At 56.5% G+C, this 22746-nt stretch overlaps 10 protein-coding genes across 10 annotated transcripts; 4 read left to right on the top strand and 6 right to left on the bottom strand.

Annotated features, from left to right (window-relative positions):
• Positions 1-1966: 1966 nt before the first annotated feature.
• CTAM01_05163 (uncharacterized protein) lies at positions 1967-3238 on the top strand (the record flags this gene model as incomplete). Its single annotated transcript, XM_060521193.1, has 1 exon — positions 1967-3238. One exon carries the CDS (start codon positions 1967-1969, stop codon positions 3236-3238), a length of 1272 nt encoding a protein of 423 aa, XP_060383999.1.
• Positions 3239-3467: 229 nt separating this feature from the next.
• Positions 3468-4307, bottom strand: CTAM01_05164 (ABC transporter; the record flags this gene model as incomplete). The annotated part of the gene is made up of 1 exon (XM_060521194.1): positions 3468-4307. One exon carries the CDS (start codon positions 4305-4307, stop codon positions 3468-3470), a length of 840 nt encoding a protein of 279 aa, XP_060384000.1.
• A 787-nt stretch (positions 4308-5094) lies between these two features.
• Positions 5095-6837, top strand: CTAM01_05165 (DNA polymerase alpha/epsilon subunit B; the record flags this gene model as incomplete). Its single annotated transcript, XM_060521195.1, has 4 exons — positions 5095-5138; positions 5198-5513; positions 5600-6533; positions 6602-6837. 4 exons carry the CDS (start codon positions 5095-5097, stop codon positions 6835-6837), a joined length of 1530 nt encoding a protein of 509 aa, XP_060384001.1.
• Positions 6838-7243: 406 nt separating this feature from the next.
• CTAM01_05166 (uncharacterized protein) lies at positions 7244-8890 on the bottom strand (the record flags this gene model as incomplete). The annotated part of the gene is made up of 1 exon (XM_060521196.1): positions 7244-8890. One exon carries the CDS (start codon positions 8888-8890, stop codon positions 7244-7246), a length of 1647 nt encoding a protein of 548 aa, XP_060384002.1.
• Positions 8891-11164: 2274 nt separating this feature from the next.
• On the top strand, positions 11165-12257 carry CTAM01_05167 (pyridoxal-phosphate dependent enzyme; the record flags this gene model as incomplete). The annotated part of the gene is made up of 2 exons (XM_060521197.1): positions 11165-11250; positions 11306-12257. 2 exons carry the CDS (start codon positions 11165-11167, stop codon positions 12255-12257), a joined length of 1038 nt encoding a protein of 345 aa, XP_060384003.1.
• Positions 12258-12439: 182 nt separating this feature from the next.
• On the bottom strand, positions 12440-13425 carry CTAM01_05168 (N-acetyltransferase; the record flags this gene model as incomplete). Its single annotated transcript, XM_060521198.1, has 2 exons — positions 12440-13130; positions 13421-13425. The coding sequence occupies 2 exons, from the start codon at positions 13423-13425 to the stop codon at positions 12440-12442; spliced, it is 696 nt and encodes a 231-aa protein (XP_060384004.1).
• A 1153-nt stretch (positions 13426-14578) lies between these two features.
• Positions 14579-16463, bottom strand: CTAM01_05169 (methionyl-tRNA synthetase; the record flags this gene model as incomplete). The annotated part of the gene is made up of 3 exons (XM_060521199.1): positions 14579-14887; positions 14953-16217; positions 16277-16463. The coding sequence occupies 3 exons, from the start codon at positions 16461-16463 to the stop codon at positions 14579-14581; spliced, it is 1761 nt and encodes a 586-aa protein (XP_060384005.1).
• A 310-nt stretch (positions 16464-16773) lies between these two features.
• Positions 16774-17359, top strand: CTAM01_05170 (nuclear transport factor 2 domain-containing protein; the record flags this gene model as incomplete). The annotated part of the gene is made up of 2 exons (XM_060521200.1): positions 16774-16819; positions 16893-17359. 2 exons carry the CDS (start codon positions 16774-16776, stop codon positions 17357-17359), a joined length of 513 nt encoding a protein of 170 aa, XP_060384006.1.
• A 279-nt stretch (positions 17360-17638) lies between these two features.
• On the bottom strand, positions 17639-19481 carry CTAM01_05171 (prenyltransferase alpha subunit; the record flags this gene model as incomplete). The annotated part of the gene is made up of 2 exons (XM_060521201.1): positions 17639-18516; positions 18596-19481. The coding sequence occupies 2 exons, from the start codon at positions 19479-19481 to the stop codon at positions 17639-17641; spliced, it is 1764 nt and encodes a 587-aa protein (XP_060384007.1).
• Positions 19482-19942: 461 nt separating this feature from the next.
• CTAM01_05172 (mevalonate kinase) lies at positions 19943-21515 on the bottom strand (the record flags this gene model as incomplete). Its single annotated transcript, XM_060521202.1, has 2 exons — positions 19943-21226; positions 21306-21515. The coding sequence occupies 2 exons, from the start codon at positions 21513-21515 to the stop codon at positions 19943-19945; spliced, it is 1494 nt and encodes a 497-aa protein (XP_060384008.1).
• Between the last annotated feature and the right edge of the window lie 1231 nt (positions 21516-22746).

Below are 22746 nucleotides of genomic sequence, written 5' to 3' on the forward strand. Positions count from 1 at the left end.
AAATCTGTAAGAAGAGAGCCACTTGTGATGGAACGTAGCGGGAGAGACCGGAGCGATTCGAGGAGCTTGAGGTGCTTGAGACAAGCACTGACAGGTTTCCAAAATGGAAAACGATGCTGGGGGTTGAAGTTATTCGCGGATCGAAGCCCCGGGTGGAGATGGCCGGAGTGGGCCCGGTCGGGCGCTCCCTGGTGCAAAAACACCGTGCTGCCCTTTTGCTTACCTAAAGCGTGGATGACTCAGCTATCTCCGTGGTGCAATTCCCAGAAATTCCCCTGACAGACATGCATCGCACCGCGCCGCACCGCCTGCAACTCTTTTGTCTTAGATTCCACACTGCCGCGGCCGAACAGGCTCCCTGCCCGTCGTGCTGTAGCACAATGCACCGCAGCGATCCCATCTATTGCCCGTCGTAGAAGAGGTATGTTGGACTTCGGGTGACCGAGCGCACGGCTATCACGGCAGCGTCGGTAACTCTTTCGAGAAAGCTTAAACACGTTCCGTGGGCCTCAGCAAGGATCGTCCCTTCGCACGCAAGACGCTGGATGTCGCCTTGAGTTGGAGGCTTTTCTTTGGTTTGGGCCTTTTCCTGCGCTGAACGTCGGTCTTCAGCCACGGCCGATGTCGAAACCATGACCGCCACCGTTAATCAGTCGCTTGATGAATGGCGTGTTCGTACGGAAGGTAATAAGGCACTAGCTGACACGGCGAGTTCTCGCCTTGATGAAATGAACTGCTATATTTGGTGTTTACTATACGCGGAAGGCGGACAACGGGACGGGGCCTAGCATTAAGGGCCGCCAGCGTCGTTGACTCCGAACGACATCCAGAGTTGCGAAACCTATTCGATGATAGGCACGGAGAATATCGGAGGGAAATTACGGGTTTCCTTGGCTATTCAAACATATTGTCTTGGTCTAGCGGTCTATTTACAGACCTTGAAAACCCACCCCCGGGAGGCAAAGGTGGTGTTGCGGTAGACGCCGGCCATTCCCAACGTCTCTCTTACAACAATTCTTCTCAACCTTCATGATGAGGCCTCACCATGGTCAATCGCAACTTTCAATGTCTTGAGCGATTGGACTATTTGCTTATACACGTCGCATCCCCACGGAGTTTCTGGCTTCGCCGGCGTTTCCACCTAGCCCAGCCGTCGTATCGCAACCCACTCGAAACCCACCAAGACCTTGGCTGCTCTCTGGTGAGCAAAGTCGCTATATATACTCATTCTCGACAGAGACGCAGCATCGGGACTTGGAGTTCCGGGTTATCGGGGAACGACATCACCAAGGTTGGACTGGCAAGATCTCTCGAGAGTTTTCACGAACGACATGAGCTTCAAACGGAATGCCTGTCGCTCATTCCGATAAACCATCACGTGACGGTTTCTCAACTTTTGAGAATAGGCCACCCCGAGATCCAAGTGAGGCCAGGATCACATCACTATGCCTTACCCAACAAACAATGAACAACGCATCGCCCCCTCTCTGCTATGAAACGCCTTCTCTCTAGCCACACTATCCGCTGCTTGGATCCTTGTTCGTTCAAGGTAAGCTCGTTTAATCAGCCATGATCCATCGCCTTGAATGCGTGAATGCCTAGGAACAAAAGTCCAATTGCTGGGCTGGTGCCACAATCCATGGCACTGCGCCACACCCTCAATATCTGAAAACACGTCATCCGCCCCCTTCCTCGCCCACGCCGCAGCTCGTGTTGCGCGTTCCCTTCCCGGCCGTTGAAAGACTGGAAAGTGTGTTCGCCTTCTTCATGGGGAGGCGCAATATTAAGGTTCAGAGACAGATCAGTGATGCGCGCCTATTTTGTTAAGTGAACCCAAAGAACTCTCTTCCTTCTCTCTTCATGCTTGTGTGAACCTCTAAGAATTCTCGAAAACTTGGAAAAGATCTTCTCTGAAACACGTTGCATCTGCATCGCCAAGAAAGAGAACATCGTCTTCTCACCAAAGATGGACACCACACAGGAAAGGGAACGTCACACGACGAGCTCCATTGCGGAGCAAGAGCTCTTCTTTTCCTCATCGCCATCGGGCCAAGGCCAGCCTCAGTCTGGGCGGCAGCAACAGCAGCAACCTCAGCATCGATGGTATGATAACGCCCAAGACGACTCACCCGTCGAACCGAGGAGCGGGGTTCCGGCTGTGAACATCATTCCTGCCACGCCCTCTACCCTTCGTTCAAACAGCGTGCGCTCGAATCTGTCTTGGCGGGATAGGGATGCCGAGAGGCAGGCGGCAGCGGCCGGGGCGCTTCCGGAGGTTGAGGAGGAAGACAATATTTACGATCCGCCAAGCACTCATAGACCAGCAACACCGCCTCACGAGTCCAAGGTCTCGACTCACCACACGGCGTCTACTTTTGATTCGCCGACTCAAACTAAGGTGGATGAGGATTATCATGTGTCGCCCATGACCGAGCCCGCTGTATTACACCATGACACGGGATTCTCTCATGCAGACTCAGTTGATACTGCAGAGGCAGAACGGTACTATGATGCGACGTACTCCCCTCAAAATGAGTACCCTTCTTCATTTGACAAGGGCAAAGCCGTTGAGACGCATCCGGAGCCTGCGGTGCTGTACCACAACACCGATCACTCGAACGCCAATGAGCGCCCTTCATCGATCGACAAGGGCAAAGTCGCAGAAGCGCTCCCGGATTTTGAAGACCGGCCGCCGGTCCCGAATCCAAGACCAGTGTCAGAAGTCCCCGATTTTTATGCTCAAGAGCACGGCGGTTACGGTAGAGATCCGGCAGCCCAAGAGCAAGAAGATCGTGACTACGCAATGGCCCTGGCACTTCAGGAAGAGGAAGAAGGCCAGTCACCACCCCTTCCACAACGACACACCCAGCCGGCTTGGAGCACCAACGGGCCGCTCTCCTCCAACCCCTTCTCATCGCCCGAAGACCAGGACCGCGCTCTCGCAGAGCGCCTCCAGGAAGAAGAAGAAAACGGACCCCCGCCCCCCTTACCAGCTCGCCCTCACCCCAAAGCCGTGGCAGAACTGCTCTCCCAGAGCCAGGAACCGCCGCCGTTCTCAAGAACACCCTCCATAGAAGGCATCATGCCGCCCCCAAAGCGCCAAGGCTCCGACTTTGGCAACGACGACCCTTCAAACCCAATCCACTACAGCCGAGACCCCCACAAGCTCATCACCTACCTTGTACCCTTCCCCAAGCCCTGGCTGGGCTCCAAAGCGCCCTCTGATGCCGTGGTCTAAGTTGAAAGACACACCGATGCGGTTATCGACCCCCTTGGTCGCTGCATCACAATGTTGAAAGCCAAAAACGCACAAACGCCGTCCCTAATGCAGTTGAGTGCCGTAGACGCCGTTCTCTCTAGCAAAATGCAGACAGAAATCTTGAAAAACAACCCAAATTGTTGAATCACGCCAATCACGAGCCAAACCCCCTCCGCTGCTCCAAACTCTCGTCAAAACATGAATAAGCTTATTTCAGCTTGTCAGACTCGTCGCCGTAGCCTCCAACGCCGCCAGTCGCGTACGTCTTGCCCTCAGGCGCGACCCTTGCCTGCGATCTCGGGCCGCGGTCCTTGAGATCCTTGCGCAGCCAGCCGAGGACCAGCTCGCCGAGGGTGCTGTTGCCCGTGGAGCCGTCCAGGCCCTCGATGAACTTGTCGGCCGTGTCCCACTCGCGGACGGTGCCGAGGTGCATGTGTACCAAGTGCGTCGGCCAGCCGGCGAGGTTGTCGAGGATGTGCGTCGCATAGACAATAGTGCAGTCGCGGATCTCCGTCTCGCGGCGCAGCCAGGCGAGGAACTCGGCACGGCTGAGGACGTCGAGGTCGACGGTGATCTCGTCGAGCAGGAGGATGGTCCAGGGCCGGATGAGGCCCATGGCGAGCTGGACGCGGCGGCGCTCGCCGTCCGAGACGGCGTGCATGCGCCAGGCGGTGTCGATGTCGAGGACGCTGACGAGCTCGTCGCGGCGGTCCGGGTAGGCGTCGCCGCCGACCGACCTCAGGAGCTCGAGGACGCCAATGTCGGTGCGGACGATGGGGTTGAGGACCCATTCGAGGCCGAGGTAGGTGACGCCCTCGAGGCCGTCCTTGAAGGGATCGATGCCCGCGATGGAGATGCCGCCCTGCGGGGCGAGGCGCTTGCCGGCGAGGAGGCGGAGGAGGGTGGTCTTGCCTGCGCCGTTGGCGCCGATGAGGAGGGTGCGGGAGCGGGAGGGGACGGAGAGGGAGATGTTCTTGAGGCCGGAGCTTGAGTCTTGGAAGTTGTAGCTGAGGTTTGTCACCTCGATCGTGGGCGATTTTTGGGCCATTGTGAAGGTTTGTGTTGGTAAAGCTGTCGACAGCGAAATCTAAGAAGTATGAAAGTGAAAAACGGCAGAGAAAAGAGCACGAGTTTGGTCGTGAGAGGCTAAGAAATATTCAGAGAGGAAGGGAGGGAGGTGTGAAGCAAGGGCAAAAAAGTAGGCGATGCATCATTCACACCGCCCACAAACTAAAGGCGTCATGACCTGACCCTCCGGCGATACTACGGGAAGACGGAGACCGAGGGGCCCAGAATCCAAGTGTCTTAACACTTTACCGCGCATTGGATTAGCAACCAAGTTAACCAAAGCCTGGCGGGATGGCGGGGGAGGGAGGGGGGAAAAAAAAGTGCCCCTCATTCTCATTCCAGAAGGGCGAATGATGACACACACAGGGAGTACCTTAGGTACCTTACGTAGAGAGCAAGGGAACCCCGCCATCCAATTGACTTTCAGGTTGGTCGAACCACTGGACGGACGGAGGGCACAGTCCCTGAACCGTCTCTCCGGGCCGCTCCAAGCACCGGGGCGGGGCTCTCCCCGGGGGAGCAAGCCACAGCCAGAACAGCCCAAGGTGCCTTACAGGGAAGCAACCCCTCCCAACCACAATTAACGCCAAAATTCGCGACTTTTGCCAGCCCAGAGTCCTCCGACGCGTCTGATGTGCGCATTCAATTCACATCCCGGCTTCACACATCCACCACGCCGATTGACACTACGCAAAAGCTCTTTGCAGCTCAGTCACATCACATCTACCGTCAGCAAAAGTCGAGAGAAACACAACTCATCTGCTGCAATGGTCACCCTCGAAGAAGCCACCGCGCTTCTCCAAAAGCCAGCGTGTGTTCCTATTGATCTATAAACCCAGAAGCTCGCTAACCAGCTTCCTTGAACCACAGCGACGCAACATCGTCCTCGTCGAATCTCGTCCGCGCACCGTCATCCTACAAACCCCTCCGCACTTTTGACCTCGCCAAAGACCGCTCGTACCAGCAGCAGTATGCCGACGTCTATTTCCTCCGCCTCACCTCCATCCGGCCCGCCGTCGACGCAGTCGCAGCCGAGGCCTGGGACGGCACCGTCATAGGCGGCGAGGAGGCCCGCCACGTCAACCGTGTTCTCGACGTCCGCCAGGGCGAGCTGTGCTGGGTGACGGGGACGGTCTACATGGACATGGCATTGAAGCCCAATATCTTGGAGGACGTTTCCAAGGATGTACGTCCCATGATTTCTCTTCTGCCACTCCCTTTTCAAGCTGTTTTCAAAGTCTCGCAAAGTCCCGGACTAACGAAGAAACACAGCGTTGGATCTCTGCTCCCATCTCCACGGACCGCTACTACTCGGACGAAGACAAGGACACAATCATGCTCGAAGACGACTCGGGCCGCATCCGCCTCGTCGGCGACATCCTCAAGTCCATCCACCTCGTCACGGGCACAATCATTGGCGTAATGGGCTCCGAAAACGCAAACGGCGAGCTCGAAGTCATCGACGTAAAGTTCCCCGACATCGCGCCCCAGCCATCCCGCTGGACCCTCGCAAACGACCCCTCAGAAGACCACGATATGTCTGGCACACCGTCCCAAAAACGACCCTCCTCCAAGATCGCCATCGTCTCGGGCCTCTCCTTCTCAGGCACAGACGCCTCCTACGCCCTCGAACTCTCCCTCCTCCAAGAATATCTCCTTGGCGAAGCCCTCTCCCCAGCAACCCAATCCGAGCTCGCCTCCATTTCCCGCCTCATCATCGCAGGAAACTCCATCGACAACACCACCGCCGCCACGGCCGACACAACCACAACCACATCCGCAACCAACGGAAGCAGCAAAGCCTCGTCCACCATCAAAAAATACGGTTACGACGCGAGCGCCTACAACCCGCTCCCGAGCCAGCTCTTTGACGACTTCCTCGCCGACCTCCTCCCCTCCCTCCCCGTCACCCTCATGCCGGGCACCCAGGACCCGGCCAACGCGAGCTACCCGCAGCAGCCGATCCACGCCGCCATGTTCCCGCGCTCGCGGCCCTACTGCGCCGCGCCCGACGCCGAGGAACCCGGCTGGCTCGACACCACGACGAACCCCTGGGAGGGCGAGGTCGACGGCTGGAGGGTTCTCGGCACGGGCGGGCAAAACGTCGACGACGTCTTCAAGTACGTCGACAGCGACGACCGGCTCGGCATGATGGAGGCCATGTGCAGGTGGCGGTGCAGTGCGCCGACTGCGCCGGATACGCTTTGTGAGTTTTGCCCCTTAACTTATCCCCTTATCTGAGGATGACCACTTGACTAATTGCGATCATTCCAGGGGCCTATCCCTTCCAAGACGACGACCCGTTCGTCATGAAGAATGCGCCGCACCTCTTCTTCGTCGGCTGCCAGCCCGAGTTCTCGACAAAGGTCATTGAGGGCGGCGACGGGCAGCAGGTCCGGTTGATTACGGTGCCGTCCTTTGCAGAGACCAAGGAGCTGGTGTTGGTGGACACGGAGACGTTGGAGGTTTCAAAGGTCAAGATCACGACGACTTCAGCAGCGGCATCATGATGGAGAAGAGAGAGAGAGAGAAAGAGAGCTGGGAATGGCTGTGGAGGAGAGCATATAAAAAGGTTTATGATTTGATATACCCCCACCCTCGAGCTATGAAGGAAAATGCAAACATCTCCATTATGGAGCAGAGATTCTGAGTTAATGGCTTCCAATTTTCTCAGGTCTAAAGATGAATTTCAACGCTGTGTAGGGTGCTCCATGAACCAATCGCCCGCTCAAAAGTGGCCGCAGGAGTGAAACGTCCCTTTGCATCTGCAAATCCGGAGAAGAGACCAAATGCTACCGTCTCTCCCAAGCCAGCATCCAGATCCTCGTACGCCGACGAAGAAACGCACCTAACCGCAAAGCGAAGCAAAACCAAGAACCCAGAGCAAACCCCTTTCCCAAATGCAAACCCACGCAATCAAAAAGTCCCATCCTGAAAGAGAAGAGAATCCTCCCAATCCTCACAGCAATAGTCCTCTTCATCATCACCAAACTCGTCCTGCTGACGGCGCTTGAACTGCCCGTTCGTGGCCTCCCAAATCTTGCGGATCGCAGCCGGCAACGAGTCGAGCTTCTTCTGCGCCTCGCCCGCCTTGGCGCTGCGGTACGACTGCATAACCCGGTCGTCGCGCCACAGGTCCTTCTCGCCGCGTTTAGCGCGACGGATGTTGGCCGCGTACTTCATGTTGAGGACGATTTTCTCTTGGCCTAATTGTCCTTTTCCAGGGCTATCACCTCCATCGCCACCGCTACCATCACCATCACCGCCGCTGCTGCTACCGACGCTGACGCCCGTGTTGACGAGAATCTCGATAAACTGACACGGCAAGCCGCGGAGCGTGCGGACGACCTCGGAGGATCGCTCGAAAAAGTCGAGAAACGAGACGTCACCCGTGCGCGGGTCGCGCTGGGGCGTGATGTCGATGGTGAGGGTGTGGATGCGCGGGCGGATGGGCCGCAGGCCGCGGAAGACGTTGATGGCGTTGGCCATGCTGAGGCGGTAGGGCGCGTTGGCGCGGTTGGCCTCGGCGACGATCATGAGCTTGCGGAACTTGTGGCCGAAGCGGCGGATGTCAATGTCGGCTGCCGTGTGGCCGTCAGCCAAGAATGACGACGACGAGGGTCTGTTGGTGACGACATCGTCTTCGTCAGAGTACTCGTCCGCGCTGTCTGCCTCGTAGTCGGAGAGGGCGTCGTTGTCGGTGGCAAGCGGGTGTTGGACCACGATCTCGTTCTCGCCCTGCGCGTTGAGGGCGGGAAGTTCGGCGGCGTCGCGGAGGAGGTAGAGGAACGTGTTTTCGCCGTAGAGGGTGTTGAGAGCCTCCTTTCTGACTTGGCGGCATGTTCGAATGAGTTCGGTGCGGATGCCTACTCTGTTCCGGGGGTAGACTGCGGACCAGCCCTGGTGGACTCGGATGGGCTCGTCGGCGACTAGGATGTACTTGTAGATATCCTCTCTGATCTCGAGGGGAATTCGGAGAAAGGGGCAAGTGCGGCTCTTGGGCTGCGGCTCTAGCTCCGACTCCGGGGTGGCTGTTCTTGATAAGATGCCACTGTAGCGGCCTGAACTGGGTCTCGCCTGCCAGCTTCTAGGACGAACTACCTCTTTGCCCTTGTTGCGAGGGATCGTGGACTTGTTCTTCGGAGCGGACCGAGAAGATTGAGGCTGGAGAGGAGGAGACATCAAAAGAGCGCCCCAAGTGAAATGGGCCGTCGACTTCCTCGCAAAGGTTGCTCCATAATCACGCGGCGGGGGCCTCTCACGAACGGCATGGTAATCGTGAGCATTGGTGTTGCCGCCAGTTCTGCGTCGTTTGCTGGGTTGGATCGTGCCATCGTCATTGCTGTCTTCTTCGACAACGACAATGGACCGCTTGTGGCCTGCGATGACGATTGAAGTCTCAGCTGGCTTGGGAGTGTTTGACTTTTTGGCTGAGGCGCGTTTCTTCTGTTTCTTCTTCGAAGACGCGGTCTCGGATGTCTTGCTTCGAGGTGCGCTTGCAGTGGCCGGCTTCTTGACCAGACCAGAACTCTTGGCCACGCGGGAGACCTTGGATGGAGGCATACTGCAACTGATAGTGGGATTGGGACTGGCTGTGTCTGAAGTCGAATTCGGCGCTCCCGAAACCGGCGAGAGAATCAATACTTTAGATATATAGGCGTATGTCTGTGTAAGATTTCGTGGCAAATGACTTGAAGTTGTAAGAGTTCCCGTCAGTGCTACTTTAGTCAGTAAATGGTAAAGCTTACAACCCGCTGGCCCAATATCAAAGCATGCTTACCTTCCTTCTTAGATTGTGCTTTGATCAAATCTTCAACCTGTTGTAGGATGAAGTGCCCGATAGGCAAGTCTCGTTGTCTTCAAAGCATAAAGAGGAAGAAAAGTCAACGGATAAATCAGAACGAGAGGCAAGAGCTACGAAGACTCTTGCTATCTTTGAGACAATGGTTCCTTGAGGTAGTGAAGGGTGGGTAAAAGAGACTTGGAGGTTGCAATTATGCCTTCGTGAAGAATAAAGCCTCGCAAGGTAGCAACGAAGAAAAAGATTGTGGAAAGCTAATCCGTCTTGATTAGTGTGTGCTGCCCGTTGCTTTGATTCTCAGCCTTAGTCGGTGATTTGCTTATTGTCGTATGCCTCGTCGGCTGGAATGCTTGGGAAAGAAGTTTGTGACGATAGAAGAGGAACTATTGTGGTGGAATGATGTTGCGGTGAAATAATTGAGGCGCTAATGAGGTGTTGGTGGTGAAATATAGCTGAAGGACAAACTCGTGAGATAAGCACTTGATGTCTTTTATATTGCCCTGGAAGGAAGGAAAGAGGGATCGTCCAATGCGCAGAAAATGAAGAGGGAAGGGGTACCTTTTGGAATGCCCGGGAAGAGCTCCCCTGAATTTGTTCTTGGGGGGGCAATGGAATCAATGTCAACGATTTCTGCAGAGATACCTGGGTATGAGGCAGTTGCAGATGGGTAGACTATCACAGGATGAGTAATTTAGTCTTGCGAAATGAATTATTGTCAAAGGATAGAGAGGATTTTGGTCATCTGAAGCCAATAAGATTCCTAAGTAAAGAGACTCTAGAGGGTCAAAAAGAGTTCACCCCCCGGTGTTGAACTGGGGCTACATCTCTTGGTGCTCATGCTGGGAATCGAACTTGGAGCCTGTCGTCGAGTAGGCTGTGGGCGTAAATGCTGATTGTTGACCTTGAACCACTCCACCACCCATCCCAGTTTGACCTGACCTCCCGACCTAGAGAGGCGCCTGCTGGTTGGTGACAGGAATGGACTGAAGGGGGTATATGAAGGCATACTCCTGTGTATTCAGACAAGTGTATGCCTTAGGTATCAAGCAAGATGGAGCTCGGGAAAGTGCTAAGCAGGTACAAGGGGGGACAATAATTCTAGTCAATGTTGCATCCTCTCAAACTATCAATCTTGACAAGAACTCTGGCTTCATGATCATGATGACGAGAGAGCCTGTTTCTGTTTTTATATTCATGAGACTCTCACTCAATTTTTTTCGGTTTCACAGCGTCGGGGATTCCAATGCCCCCCAAAATCCTTTCTATGCTGCCCTCTCTTCCTGGCGCCTCTCCTCAGACACAGCCGGTACTATTTCAGGATGGCAAAATGACTTTTTTAGAACACGCCTAGCAACGACATTCCTTTGATTTGCGTACCAAGGATTACATAGTCCTCAAAATGACGGCCTGGAGGTCGGCTCCGTTGCTGTCGCCATGTCCGGAGGCCGGGCATGTTAGAGTGCCCCGGCTCGGCTTCCGGCCACCGATCGGCAAAGCTCCCGGTTGCCGTCGGATCCCTGTTCCGGCCCCGTGCAACCGTGCATCCGCATCCGCAAGTGCGCCCTTTACTTGACTCAATGCAGTAACTTGACACTCTTAGTCGGGCCAGCGCGCCATGGCAAGTTATCGAGAAGCTTCTTTACCGGCAGTCATCAACTTATACAAAAAAACCCAACACATGAATGAGGTTGTTTCTCAACGTTACCAGAATCGCACGAATTGGCTTATTCACTACGCACTTGACGCTGATTGAGATACATTATTTGAGCGCTCTGAATCCTAGAGACCAAGTTTCCCGCAGCAGGTACCCGTGGCTTTAATTCTTCATTTTTCCATCTCACCAACATCTTCGAGATCTGGGCTTTAATTTCTCAGAGTTCAAGGCCCATCGAAAAAGGAACTTGTGTGTGTACCCACATGCGACTCCGACTTTGTCAAACTGTCCTCGGAGTGAATCCCACCGGCTAACTCTATTCAGTTCACACCAGAGAAAAAGCCTCCATCACCAAGCCTCTAGCTTCGTCAATTCGGCCACAATGGGTTCCCTCGGTCCAGACACCAAGAAGCCGTGGATCCAAACACCATGCATCGCATCAGCTACTCTGTCTCGCGCAGCAGGATGGTCAGTCTTCCCATGACACCTGCCTACCTGAACCCCGTCAACTGACACCACCCAGCAACATCTACCTCAAACTTGAAAACCTCCAACCCTCAGGCTCCTTCAAGTCCCGCGGCGTAGGCAACCTCATGGTCCGCGCCGCCGCCGACGCGCCCGCCGACCAAGAATCCCACTTCTACTGCTCCTCGGGCGGCAACGCCGGCCTCGCCTGCGCGACCTCGGCCATCGCCCTCAACCGCAAGGCCACCATCGTCGTGCCCATGACCACCTCCCCGCTCATGATCTCCAAGCTGCGCCTCCTCGGCGCCGACGTCCGCCAGATCGGCGCAAACTGGGCCGAGGCGGACGCCCACCTCCGCGAGGTGATGCTCGCCAACGACCCGGCGGGCGTGTACGTGCCCCCCTTTGACCATCCGCACGTCTGGGACGGCGCGGCCACTATTGCCGATGAGCTCGTCGCGCAGTTGGCATCATCATCGCCGGGGAACGAGGTCGAAGTCAACGGGATTGTGTGTTCCGTCGGCGGCGGCGGGTTACTAGCCGGTCTCGCGCAGGGCGTCGCGCAGAACCAGTGGCCAGGGAAGGAACCGCGGCTGATGGCCGTGGAGACGGTTGGCGCGGACAGCCTCAACGCCAGCGTGCTCGCCGGTGAGCACGTCACGCTGCCAGGGATCAAGTCCATTGCGGGATCGCTGGGTGCGGTGCGCGTTGCGGCGAGGGCGTGGGAGGTGGCGAGGGATACGCCCGGGTTCCAGAGCGTGACGGTCACGGATGCCGAGGCGGCGCTGGCGTGTGTGCGCTTTGTGGATGACGCGCAGCTGGTGGTTGAGGTTGCTTGTGGTGCGACAGTTGCGACGGCGTACAACGGTGCGCTTAGGAAGCATTTCGGTGCGGGCATGTCGGACGAGGAGTGGGCGAAGCAGAACATTGTGCTTATTGTGTGTGGCGGTTCGAATGTTACTATGGAGATGTTGAACGAATACCGTTCAAAATATGGCAATGCTTCATGAAATCATCTCATCGGTACTTGGGAACAGGCAGCATAAAAGGAGGCATCAGCTTGGGCATGCCCCGAGGATAGACTCTGTCCGGAGGATTTGAGGCGAGACCTTAGAAGACACGAGAACGGGACAAGACTAGACACACATGGTTGTAGACAGCTGCCGGGTCATATTCCTCGGCATCAAACCCCCTATCTAGAATACGAGACCTCACGATACTCATCCGCAGCCTTCATGCCAGCAGAAGAGGCCACAAACTCATCCATGTCCCCAAGAACCATCTGAATCTCGCCAAAGTAATTCACCTCCCCCTTCTGCACGAACCCCAGCCGCCGAAATAGCGCAATGCTCGCGGCATTGCCCTCCTTAATCTTCACCATCAAACCCTTCAGCTGCGCCGCCTTCTTGGTCGTTCCTTTGCCCCCCTCCCCTCCATGAACATACTCCTCGAGGATCTGCGCCTTGTTCCGGTGAACGTACGTCAACAGCGTCGTCACGACGGCATGGCCGATACCCCTGCCGCGGTGCTCCTTGGACGCTACCATGACGTCCACCTCGCCGACGTACAACCCTTCGTTTGCCGCGGCGGCCTGGCCCTCTGCATCTTCGTCGTCATCGTCGTCGTAGGGATAGATGAAGAAGTTGATATCACCAATCATCCGTTCCGAAGCATCAACCTCACCCGCTTGCACGGTCTCGGTCGACGCCGTCGTCGACGACGAGTCGAGAGGCTGGCAGATGATAAAGGTGAGTTTGTCGTGAGAGGTGCGCCACGACTGCTGGTTCTCGTACTCCTCTTCCAACGTGAGCGGCTCCGACGCTGTGGCTTCCTGGATATCCTGTATGGTAGGAATCGCGCAGTTAGTCTTATATCCCACCCGTCTGCACCATGAATCTGTATCATCACTGGATGACTTCAACGTAAGTGCACTTGTTTGCGGGCTACTGGGCTGACCGGATCACTCATCCACTCATGATATCGTTCCACATGTCTTGCCTCGTAGGGGACGAGAGTCACCCTCGGCGTCACGATGGCTATTCCGCATGTAAGCGCACATTATCACCCCAGAACAGATCGCGCCACATCTCCGTCTCTGTCTCTCTCTCTCTGTCTCTCGAGAACAGAAGTGGCGCGTGGGTGCGGTAGGTACATGCCTGTATGCTCATTCAACCTCATTGTGCACTTTGCATAAGTCGCTTCAAAGGTTGCTTTCCGTCCTTCACAAGTTCACAACTGCAGCACTCCGTATACGTAGTTGCTGTCCCTCTCACGGGTTCCACTTCGAAAAGCCAAAACGCCGCCCCGCCGTCTCGCCCACAACAAAGCTCCTCTTCTCTCCTGCAGGCGTCCGAAAAGAGGGGAATGAAGACCTAGTCCAAGGGTACCTGCGGCTAAGCCAAGTGTACGATGTGGTGAAGGATGGAGTTCTGGCCTGGAATATCCACAGTTCACAAGCTCCCAGCTAAGTCAACGTGCCAGAGTGGTTAATGGGCTGCCCTGCTACGGATCCATCAGGATTTGTCCTGTTCCAGCAGTTGAGGCAGTGGCTTCGGTCGCGCAAGTTCGAATCTTGTCGTTGACGGTGTTCTCTTTTTTTCTCGGTCCCAAGAGTTCCCAAGACTTTCGAGGCGAGTGGACATGTGCGAGTTGGAGAGTGAATACTTTTGTGCTGGAGTTGTAGATGCGAAAGCTTGGGGGGAGCTCACAACCCGGCCCCACTCTGGATGGCTCATCCATACCTAGGTAGGTGCCACGTAGAACCAAACAGCAAACACAACAACCATTCGGTAGTTTTGAATGAGGAAAAGTTGGAAAAAAGAAAATTTGAACATCGGCAACCACGATAGAAACGAAGGATTGTACAAAGAGCAAAAGGTAAGTGCGAATGCGTCAAGGACAGGATTCGAACCTGCGCGACCGAAGCCACTGCCTAATCTGGAATCAAGGTTTGATAGCAGGGCAGCCCATTAACCACTCTGGCACCTTGACTAGTGACTTGCTGTTGAAATTCAACCCCCTTCATCGCCTGAAGTAGCGCTTTACTCCAAGAGCGCGCAAACGACGCTGTCTCGACCATACCTCACAGCTTGCCCTCACAAGCCGATCTCTTCGAGGCATCTTAGATGGACCCTGCAGCAATTGGATCATCTTCCGGAACAAGCCCTCGAATCGCACTGCAACTGAACCAGGCCCTTGAACCTTCGTTTCGTGTGATTACACAATAACTATACACCATCTTACAAGCGGCATCAACAGCGGAGATAGTACACATATTTACACGGGGCAAAAGCCCACTTCTTGATCACTTCCCAACCCGACTTCTCCCCACTCAATTCTCAGCCGGCTGGGGAGGGAACAAGCTGTTGAACTCGCCGGGACGTCCCAAGTCAACCGCAGGCGTGCCGTACGCCAAGTCCTTGCCAAACACCGCATCCTCAAAGCGGCGCTTGCCAGCCTCGACGCCCATCATGTCAAGCAGCATACCCATCTTGGTCGGCATCACCGGCTGCAGGAGGATGCCGGCGGAGCGGACGGCTTCCGACGCGTAGTAGATCACCTCGTGCTTAGCGGCCTGGGCCTCGGGATCCGTCGAGTTGGCCAGCTTCCACGGTTCCGCGGCGGAGATGTACTTGTTTGCCTGGACACGTCGAGTCAGTATTAAATCATACAAGTTAGCCCCGGTGCATGTAGGCTTGTCCATACCTCGGACAGAACGTGGAGAACGCTCCGAATGGCGGCATTGGGATTCAGCTCGTCCATGTGCTGCGCCATGGACTGCGCCATCCCGTCAACCAACACCTTCAACTCCTCGCTGCCTTCAACCTTGTGACTCGTCGGCGCGCTGCTCTTCTCCGCCGCCCACACCACCGAATCCCGAAGCTTCCACTTCTTGCTCTTAGCCACGCGGTTCATCAGGTTCCCCACCGTCGACTGCAAGTCCTTCTGATACCTGGCAATGACGAGCGAGTTCTCATAATCCGCATCCTTCTCGATCCCGCCGTCCCGCATCATAAAGTACCGCATCGTGTCCAGACCCCACCGGTCGATCGCGAAGAACGGGTTCACCACGTTGCCCAGCGACTTGGACATCTTCTTCTTCCCCAGCGTCCAGTGCGCGTGGCTGAGAAGCTGCTTCGGCAGCGGCAGGTCCAGCGCCATCAGCAGCGCCGGCCAGTACACCCCGTGGAACCGCACGATATCCTTGCCAATGACCTGCACGTCCGCCGGCCACCCGCCCTCGTGCTCGCGGCCGGGCCGCCAACCCGGGAAACCGGCTTTCGTAAGGTAGTTGATGAGCGCGTCGACCCAGACGTAAATCGTCTGCGTCGGGTCGTCCGGCACCCGCACGCCCCAGTCCAGCCTCTGCACCGGCCGCGAGATGGACAGGTCCTCGAGGTTGTTGGACACCCACGCCACCACCTCCTTCTGCCGCGCCCTCGGCACGATCCAGTCCGGGTTCGCCTCGTAGAACGCGAGCAGCCTCTCCTTGAGCGCCGTCATGCGGAAGTGGTAGTTCTTCTCCTCGATCCACTCCACCTCGTTCCCGGACTCCACGGCCGCCATGATGGTCCGCCCCGTCTGCGGCTCGACCCGCCGCTCAATCTCGTTGTTGCCGTAAAAGCACTCGTCGCTGACGCAGTACCACCCTTCGTGCTTGGATTCGTAAATGTATCCCTTTTCCTTGAGCAGGTGCCAAAAGTGCTGCACCGCCTCCTTGTGGTCCTGGTCCGTCGTCCGGATGAAGTGGTCGTTGGCCATGCCGATGGCCTTTGCCAAGTCCCGAAACTTCTCGGCCGTCGTGTCGCAGAACTCCTTGGCCGGCACGCCTTGCTTCGCCGCCGCCTGTTGGACCTTGGAACCGTGCTCGTCCGTGCCGGTGCAGAGGATCGCGGTCCGGCCCTTGAGGACTTGCCAGCGCTTCAGGACGTCTGCCAGGAGCATCGAGTACATGTGGCCGACGTGTGGTGCTGTTGAGTCGCAATGTTAGCTTGGGCCTGATAGAGGGCCCCATGGGAATTGCACATACATGCATTGACGTAAAAGATGGGCGTCGTCACGTAGTACGGCTTGTCGCCCTTGCTGTCGGAGCTCGCGAAATGGCGCCGCGATGTCTGCCCGTGGGTGCACGAGGGGCAGACCCAGGGCGATCGCATCGCCGGGACATGGCGGCGATTGCGGAACGCCGAAGCTGTCGATAGCCTTGCTGGTCTCATTGAACCTGTTGTTGTCGAGCTTACCGCTTAAGAAGCGTGCCGTCAACAGCGGGGATGGGCAGGTTACGTGATGAATCGAAAGCTTGCAATGTTCCTCGCTCCAAATGCACCGTACGGATTGTGTTTGTCGATAACGGCCCAGAGCTCTTATCGGCGCGCGATCCCTGTAATGCCCCGCCAAACTTCTTCCCTAGGTAGTCCTTTCAACGCTTGCATTGTTGCGACAACACCGCCGAGTACACAATACGATTTCCAACTTTCTTCCTTCAACACAACTCGGGCTGAAGCACACGAACAGAGCACCGCAATCATGTCCCTCCCCTCTCGCGAAACAGAAATGAGGGCCTCGGCCGACGGTACTTCCATTTCCATCCCCTCCCACCAGACTCACTCTCGACCTCAGGATAGAACTAACACACGCATCCCCAGCGGCCTCGAACTTTGCAGACGCCTATTACGAAGCCCTCAACCGCCGCAAACAAGGCGGCACCCTCGAAAAGTTCTACACAACCTGCTGCTCTAAATACCCTTCCCCGCCCGACATCTCCATCAACGGCGCCGTCCTCCAAGGCGGTCCCGACGAGTACATCGCCCTCCTCGACGCGCAGGGCGCCGACGTTCACCACGAGGTCGAGTCCCTCGACGCCCACGTCGTCAATAGCGATTTCTCCCTGGGTTGCCCCGAGCACCTGCAAAAGGGCGACGAAAAGGGCGCAAAGTGCAGCATCATGGCGCAGGTCACGGGCAGGGTACACTACGGCAGGGGCCGGGATGCTCCCGCAAAGACGTTCAATGAGGTATTTGTGCTGGTGCCGAATTGGGATACGTTTGGCAAGAATCCGCCGAGGGGCGCGAGGCGGTGGTTGATTATGAGCCAGAACTTTCGCGCGCTGTGAGATGGGGGCGAGCATGGAATGGGCCTTTTGGGATTATTAGAGCGAGAGCGACGATGACGAGCAACACGACGTGTCCTATACCACACACAATAGAGGTGAGTCTTGTCTTGTATCCTCTTCTTTATTCGCCTGCTGACTCGGAGATAGAATGAATTCGGCATGGGACAGCAAGCAGAAGCTCGATGGGATATATAGGAGACCCGACTTGATGCATCTGCGCACGATGAAGAAGGGGTGTCTCGATTCATAGAAACAGCAACGTCGATAGCAATGCAAAACTCACGCCCCAAGCTGCTGCTTGCGGTACTTCCAGTATCCCGCCCTCACGGGATCCCACTTGGCCGCCAGCCGGTCCAGATACTTGGCCGCCTCCTCCTTCTGTCCCTTCTCCGCCAACACCTCGGCCAAGAAATCCAGCGCGTGGCTGCTGCGCACCTCTTCCTTGTCCTCCTCCGCGCCCACATTCTTGACAAACTGCCCCGCAAACGCCTCGGCCGTCTCGAGCTTGCGCCCACCCTTGACCAGCACGCCGCGCAGGTAATTCCACGCCGCCTGATTCTGCGGTGCCAGCAGCGTCTTCTCCTCGGCGTAGCGGATCTCGCGATCGACCACGTCGGCGGGGACCTTGGGATCGTGCTCCGTCGCGTGCGAACCCTCGGTAGAGTTGGCCGGGTCGCTGAAGACGAGGAAGAAGCGGTGCGACCACGCCGAGTTGTTGCGCACGTCCTCCTCGATCCAGTTCTGCGTCGACAGCAGCTCCTGCATGTTCCACAGCCCCAGCTTGCGCACCAGGTACTGCCTGTAGCTCCAGACGTGGTAGTTCTTCGTGTCCTCCTCGAGCATGCGCGTGAGGAACTCCGTCTCGGACCGGCCGAAGCGCTTCACCTCGTCCGGCGTCGCCTTGATGCCCTCGTAGTAGTGGTCCAGCAGCAGCTGCCGGTGGTGCCAGATCTGGTAGTTCTTGATGTGCTCGAGCGAGACCTCGTTGAGCCACTCGATCTCGTCGGCGAGCGGCGTCTCGAGGGCCCGGACGATCTTGAATCGGTACAGCCAGACGGTGTAGTGCGCCGGGTTCATGGAGATGACGTGCTCCGTGAGGCGGAGGCATCGTGGGCTGTATTCCTCGGATACCATGACGGCGCGTAGGTAGCTCATGACTAGACGCACGGTGTCAGTGGCCAACATACCAGCAGCTTACAGTCAAACTTTCAGACATAAAAGACTTGAATTATTTACCCTCGGCGTAGTCCTCCGGATAAGCAATCGTAGCCAGCGCCCCCTCGGGCTCCTCTGCAGGAATCGGCATGACGTCGTCCCACTCCGGGTCCGTTGCGTACGGCCCCATTTTGTCGCCGTAAAGTTCCTTCCTAATGGCCGACATCTCCCTCCGTCTCTGCGTCTCCTCCTGGATATCCTCTTTCGTAATCTCCTCGGTCTTGCCCGTGGCGGCGTCCGTGACTCCGGTGCTCGCAAACTCCCTCCGTTGAAGGAACCTCCTGTGCAGGATCTCGAGCGCGGTAAGCTGGGCCTGCTTGGCGGCGCGCGCGGCGAACTGCTCGAGGGGGTACTCGCCCACGTCGCGGCCGTTCTTGTCCCTGCCCCAGTCGTAGACGGCGGCGGTACCACTACCTTTTTCGGCCCGCGTCGTCTTTTGCCGGTCGAGGCGGCGGATGGGCGGGCTCTCGCGGTTGACCTGCTTCCAGAACTCGCGCTCCGCCTTGTTGTTGAGGCAAATCTCCTTGCTCGCTACGCGGCGTACGAGGCTCGCGTTGACCCAGGCCTGTCGCTCCGCGGGTGTCAGGCTGTGGAGCCCGCCGGCCTCCTCTCGCTTTCGCTCGTGCGGGTTCGTCTGGTAGAAGCGGTGGAGGGAGCGCTCGTTGACCGTCTTTGGTGATTCTTGGGCTGCGGCGGCGGTGGATGATGACGGTGTTTGCTTGCCTGCGTTGGGAGAGCCTAAGTCAGCATGCGGGAGGAAGAAAGCTCGGAACCAGAGGTAGTGAGCGACGATGAGGGTCCAGAGAGAGGAGCTGTATGATCCGACCACCAGGAACACGGCTGATGCCAACGTACTCTTGCTCTCAGCTTCCTTGGCTTTGGAGCTGACCTTTGATTTGGCGGGCATGTCTGCGGTTGGCTTTGGGTTATGGCGGGGTTGAGCTGGGCCAGCCGAGATCAGACTGTCTGTCTTTGGGCTGTGGAAAATGCTCTCCAACGGCCGATACCCCACCACGGGAAGATGCCCCCTGGATTTTTCGACACCGGATTTCTCCCAAGACATGCTTCAGTTGGAAAAGGTACCGCCAAATCCAAGACACTGGCAATTGAGGATGCATCCCTCAGACGACAGTGTCAATCAACAAAGCATTAATTTTAGCACCGCAAGGTGGACTTCTAAGCTCTCAGCGCCGATTAAAAATAGATACATGAAGCCGCACCCAAAGCTGTTCCCTTCTCCTCCTCATATTATCATGTCGTATGGCAAATAACCCAATGTAGCCAGTAAATCTTGTCTGCCTTGCACCATGGCAAGGCCGGTTAGAAAAAGGTTAGTTTAGAAGCAGATTGAAGTTTGTCGCAACCTCATCAATGGCTCTCGACGCGCCAGAACTTCCAGCCTTCTCGCTCGCCTACGCCCCCGTGAACGCCCACCAGCTTCTCGACACCCTCGTTGCCGTCGGCATTCAGAAAACTCTCTTGGTCGATTTCCATGCCTCCTTCATTGTCTTCGTCCATTCCGTTCTTGAGTACTGCCGGCCAGAGCACGCCAACGCCGTCACCGCCAAGGGTTGTTTCGAATTTTTCGTAGCCTTCGTCTTCCAGTTGAGATTCCAGCCTGTTAAGCTTGTCCTTGGGCACATCGGGCTTCAGCAAAGTGATGGAGCAACCGCCGCCGCCAGCGCCAGTCAGCTTCGTCCATCCAATGCCTTCGTGATCCACCAGCTCTCTTATCCGCTCCAGACGCGGGTGGGACACCCCCAAAGAGACGAGCAATCCGTGATTGATCGTCATCAGCTCTCCCACCTTCCGTAGACTTTCTTCCTCCTCGTTGTCAAATGTTTCATTTCCAATCAGAGTGTCTGCCGCAACCGTGACCTTGTCAATGGCGTCCAGGATACTGCCAACCAGCTCCGGATGTGTCTTCTTGAGCTTGCCGACCTTGGCCACTTCGAATGCCGTCGACTTGGCCTGCCTCGTGTCGACGAGGAGAAGGGGGAGCTCGGGGAAGTCCCAGAGAGGTCGCACGGCCGGGGGTTTGCTGTAATTCGTCCGCTGGAAGACCACAGCCTTGCCTTGGGTTGAAACGGTGTTGTCGACGCCTGAAGGGTTGCCGTGTATGCACATCTCGCAGACAAACGCCCACCGGTTGATTCTCTCCACTTGCAACCTAGCCTCGTCAGGGGGCTGATCCGGATGTGGGCCTGACAGTGTGCGCAGCTGCAAGAGAAGAGCCGCTGCCAGGCAGACGGCGATCGACGCACTGCTGCCCAGACCAGCGCCAATAGGAATCGTTGACCGAAGAGTGTAGAGGCATCCTGTGAAAGACTGGTGGCCAAGCGATAGGAAGATGTACAGGAAGGCCGAGGCCGAGTTTTGGTGCACTTTTCGTACTTGGTCAGACTTGTGCGGTGATATTTCTGCAAGGTTTGGTTGGATGGCTGCAACCAGGTCCGGGTCAAGCTCCGTCACAAGGTCGTAGTAGGACTTCTTCTTTGAAGGGTGCTGGAAGGTAGCCCACGGCAGGTCGTCGATATTCCATGTGTGTTGCAGGTCAATATCTGGGAAACGGAGCGAGACTGTTCTCCTCGACTTGGAGAGGGAGGTGACGAGGAGGTATGATCGCAAAGAGATGGCAGCGGCGATTGCGGCCTGTTGGTTCAACGTGGGTCAGTCAGATTATGGGCCAAATTGATGGAGGGGAAAAAGGGGGTTTGGGGCGCAAACGTACCTTGCCGTGAACGACGGCGTGCTCTCCAAAAACGATGACTTTTCCTGGTGCCGAGACCATGAAGGCCGGCATCATGGGCGAGGACTGTTTGCGTTCCATTTTGAGGCGATGCGCCAGGTTGCCGTTGCCATTTACATAGGCGGCGGGTGGTATGCCATTGATGGCAATGCTGTCAGCCCCGTTTCGCGTTTCTGGAGCAAAGACAGCCATGTGACGCGTTGCTCGGTGGTGCAAGGAGGTAGAAGCCAAGGTATGCGAAGGGGCAAAAGGAGGTTGTCGGTATCGTGTGTTTGTTCGAGAGGCGTACTAGAGGCAGCGCATAGGTAGCCCAACTGTCAGGGTCGTCTAGGGGGTGCCGAATGGGTGGTGCTGTGAGGGGTCAATTGGTGGGTAGTAGTGGTAGCGGAGCGAACGAGACGACAGCTGCAAGATGGGTCGTGATAGAAGGCTTGACGAGGTAGGTGGGTGCCGGCGCAAGTGGTGGAGAGCGAGAGGCAGAGCGAGTGAGAGAGGGTGGTGAAGCAGAAAAAAAGTTGTAGGAAGAGAGTGTGAGAGAAGAGAGGCGGAAGCGGAATCGGGTGACGATGAGCGGCGCGCGTGAGTAGTGAGAGAAGAGACGGGAGGATGGATGCAGAACTCCAGGAGAAGTTGAGAAGGAGTGGCCTAGCTCGTTGGTAATACAGTAATCCAAGGACTTTTATTAGAGGACGAGAGAATGGGACGCTGGATTCAGTTAGGCAATTTAGCTTTCCCAGGTTCCGGGGGGTGGTGGATGGGCAAGCCGCAAATTGGACAACGTGGTTGCGCAGCTGCTGGAGCTCGACATGGACAAGGAGACTCGACGGGTCACGGAGCGAAGAAGCTGGGTCCGTCATTAGGTATTAGACAGGAAACATGGGGAAAGACGGTCACCAAAGGGGTAAGCCTGTAAGGTGGTCTGTAAGGGCAGGCAAGGTAGCGTGCCTATGGGATACTTTCTTGGTGATGGACGGTAACTACTGGGCGAGAAAACTGTATCATGACAGACGGAGACTTGGGGTGTGGTTGATTCAGACGTGCTCCGTTAGAATGCCTGGGCACCCGCTCTAGGGTTCACGGTCTCCCTCATGCGTGGGAAGAATGGACAGAGAAAAGACGGTATCGCAATTGAGACTTGATTTGGATGCCATGCGGGAGAACGGGGGTCCCAGTCCGGGGGTGGAATGTTTCCAGATCCCGTGGCGGTTGGTTGTCCAGCCACAAGAAAATCTTTTGGAAGCTCCACGAGTCGATTCGATGGAACTAATGGAAGCCCACGCCCATGTCTACCGTAGGTAGGCACCTGGTGGCTCATTGGGCCAAATGCGCCATGCAGGTCTTGTTGGGACTTGGGACGAAACGCAGCTCCGGGAGAAGCACAATGATGTCCTCGAAACGTATGTACTTGGTAGGCTGCTAGTCT

This window comes from Colletotrichum tamarilloi (genome assembly GCF_030869305.1).
Source record: "Colletotrichum tamarilloi strain Tom-12 chromosome Unknown Scaffold_13.1, whole genome shotgun sequence".
NCBI classification, from domain to species: Eukaryota; Fungi; Ascomycota; class Sordariomycetes; order Glomerellales; family Glomerellaceae; genus Colletotrichum; species Colletotrichum tamarilloi.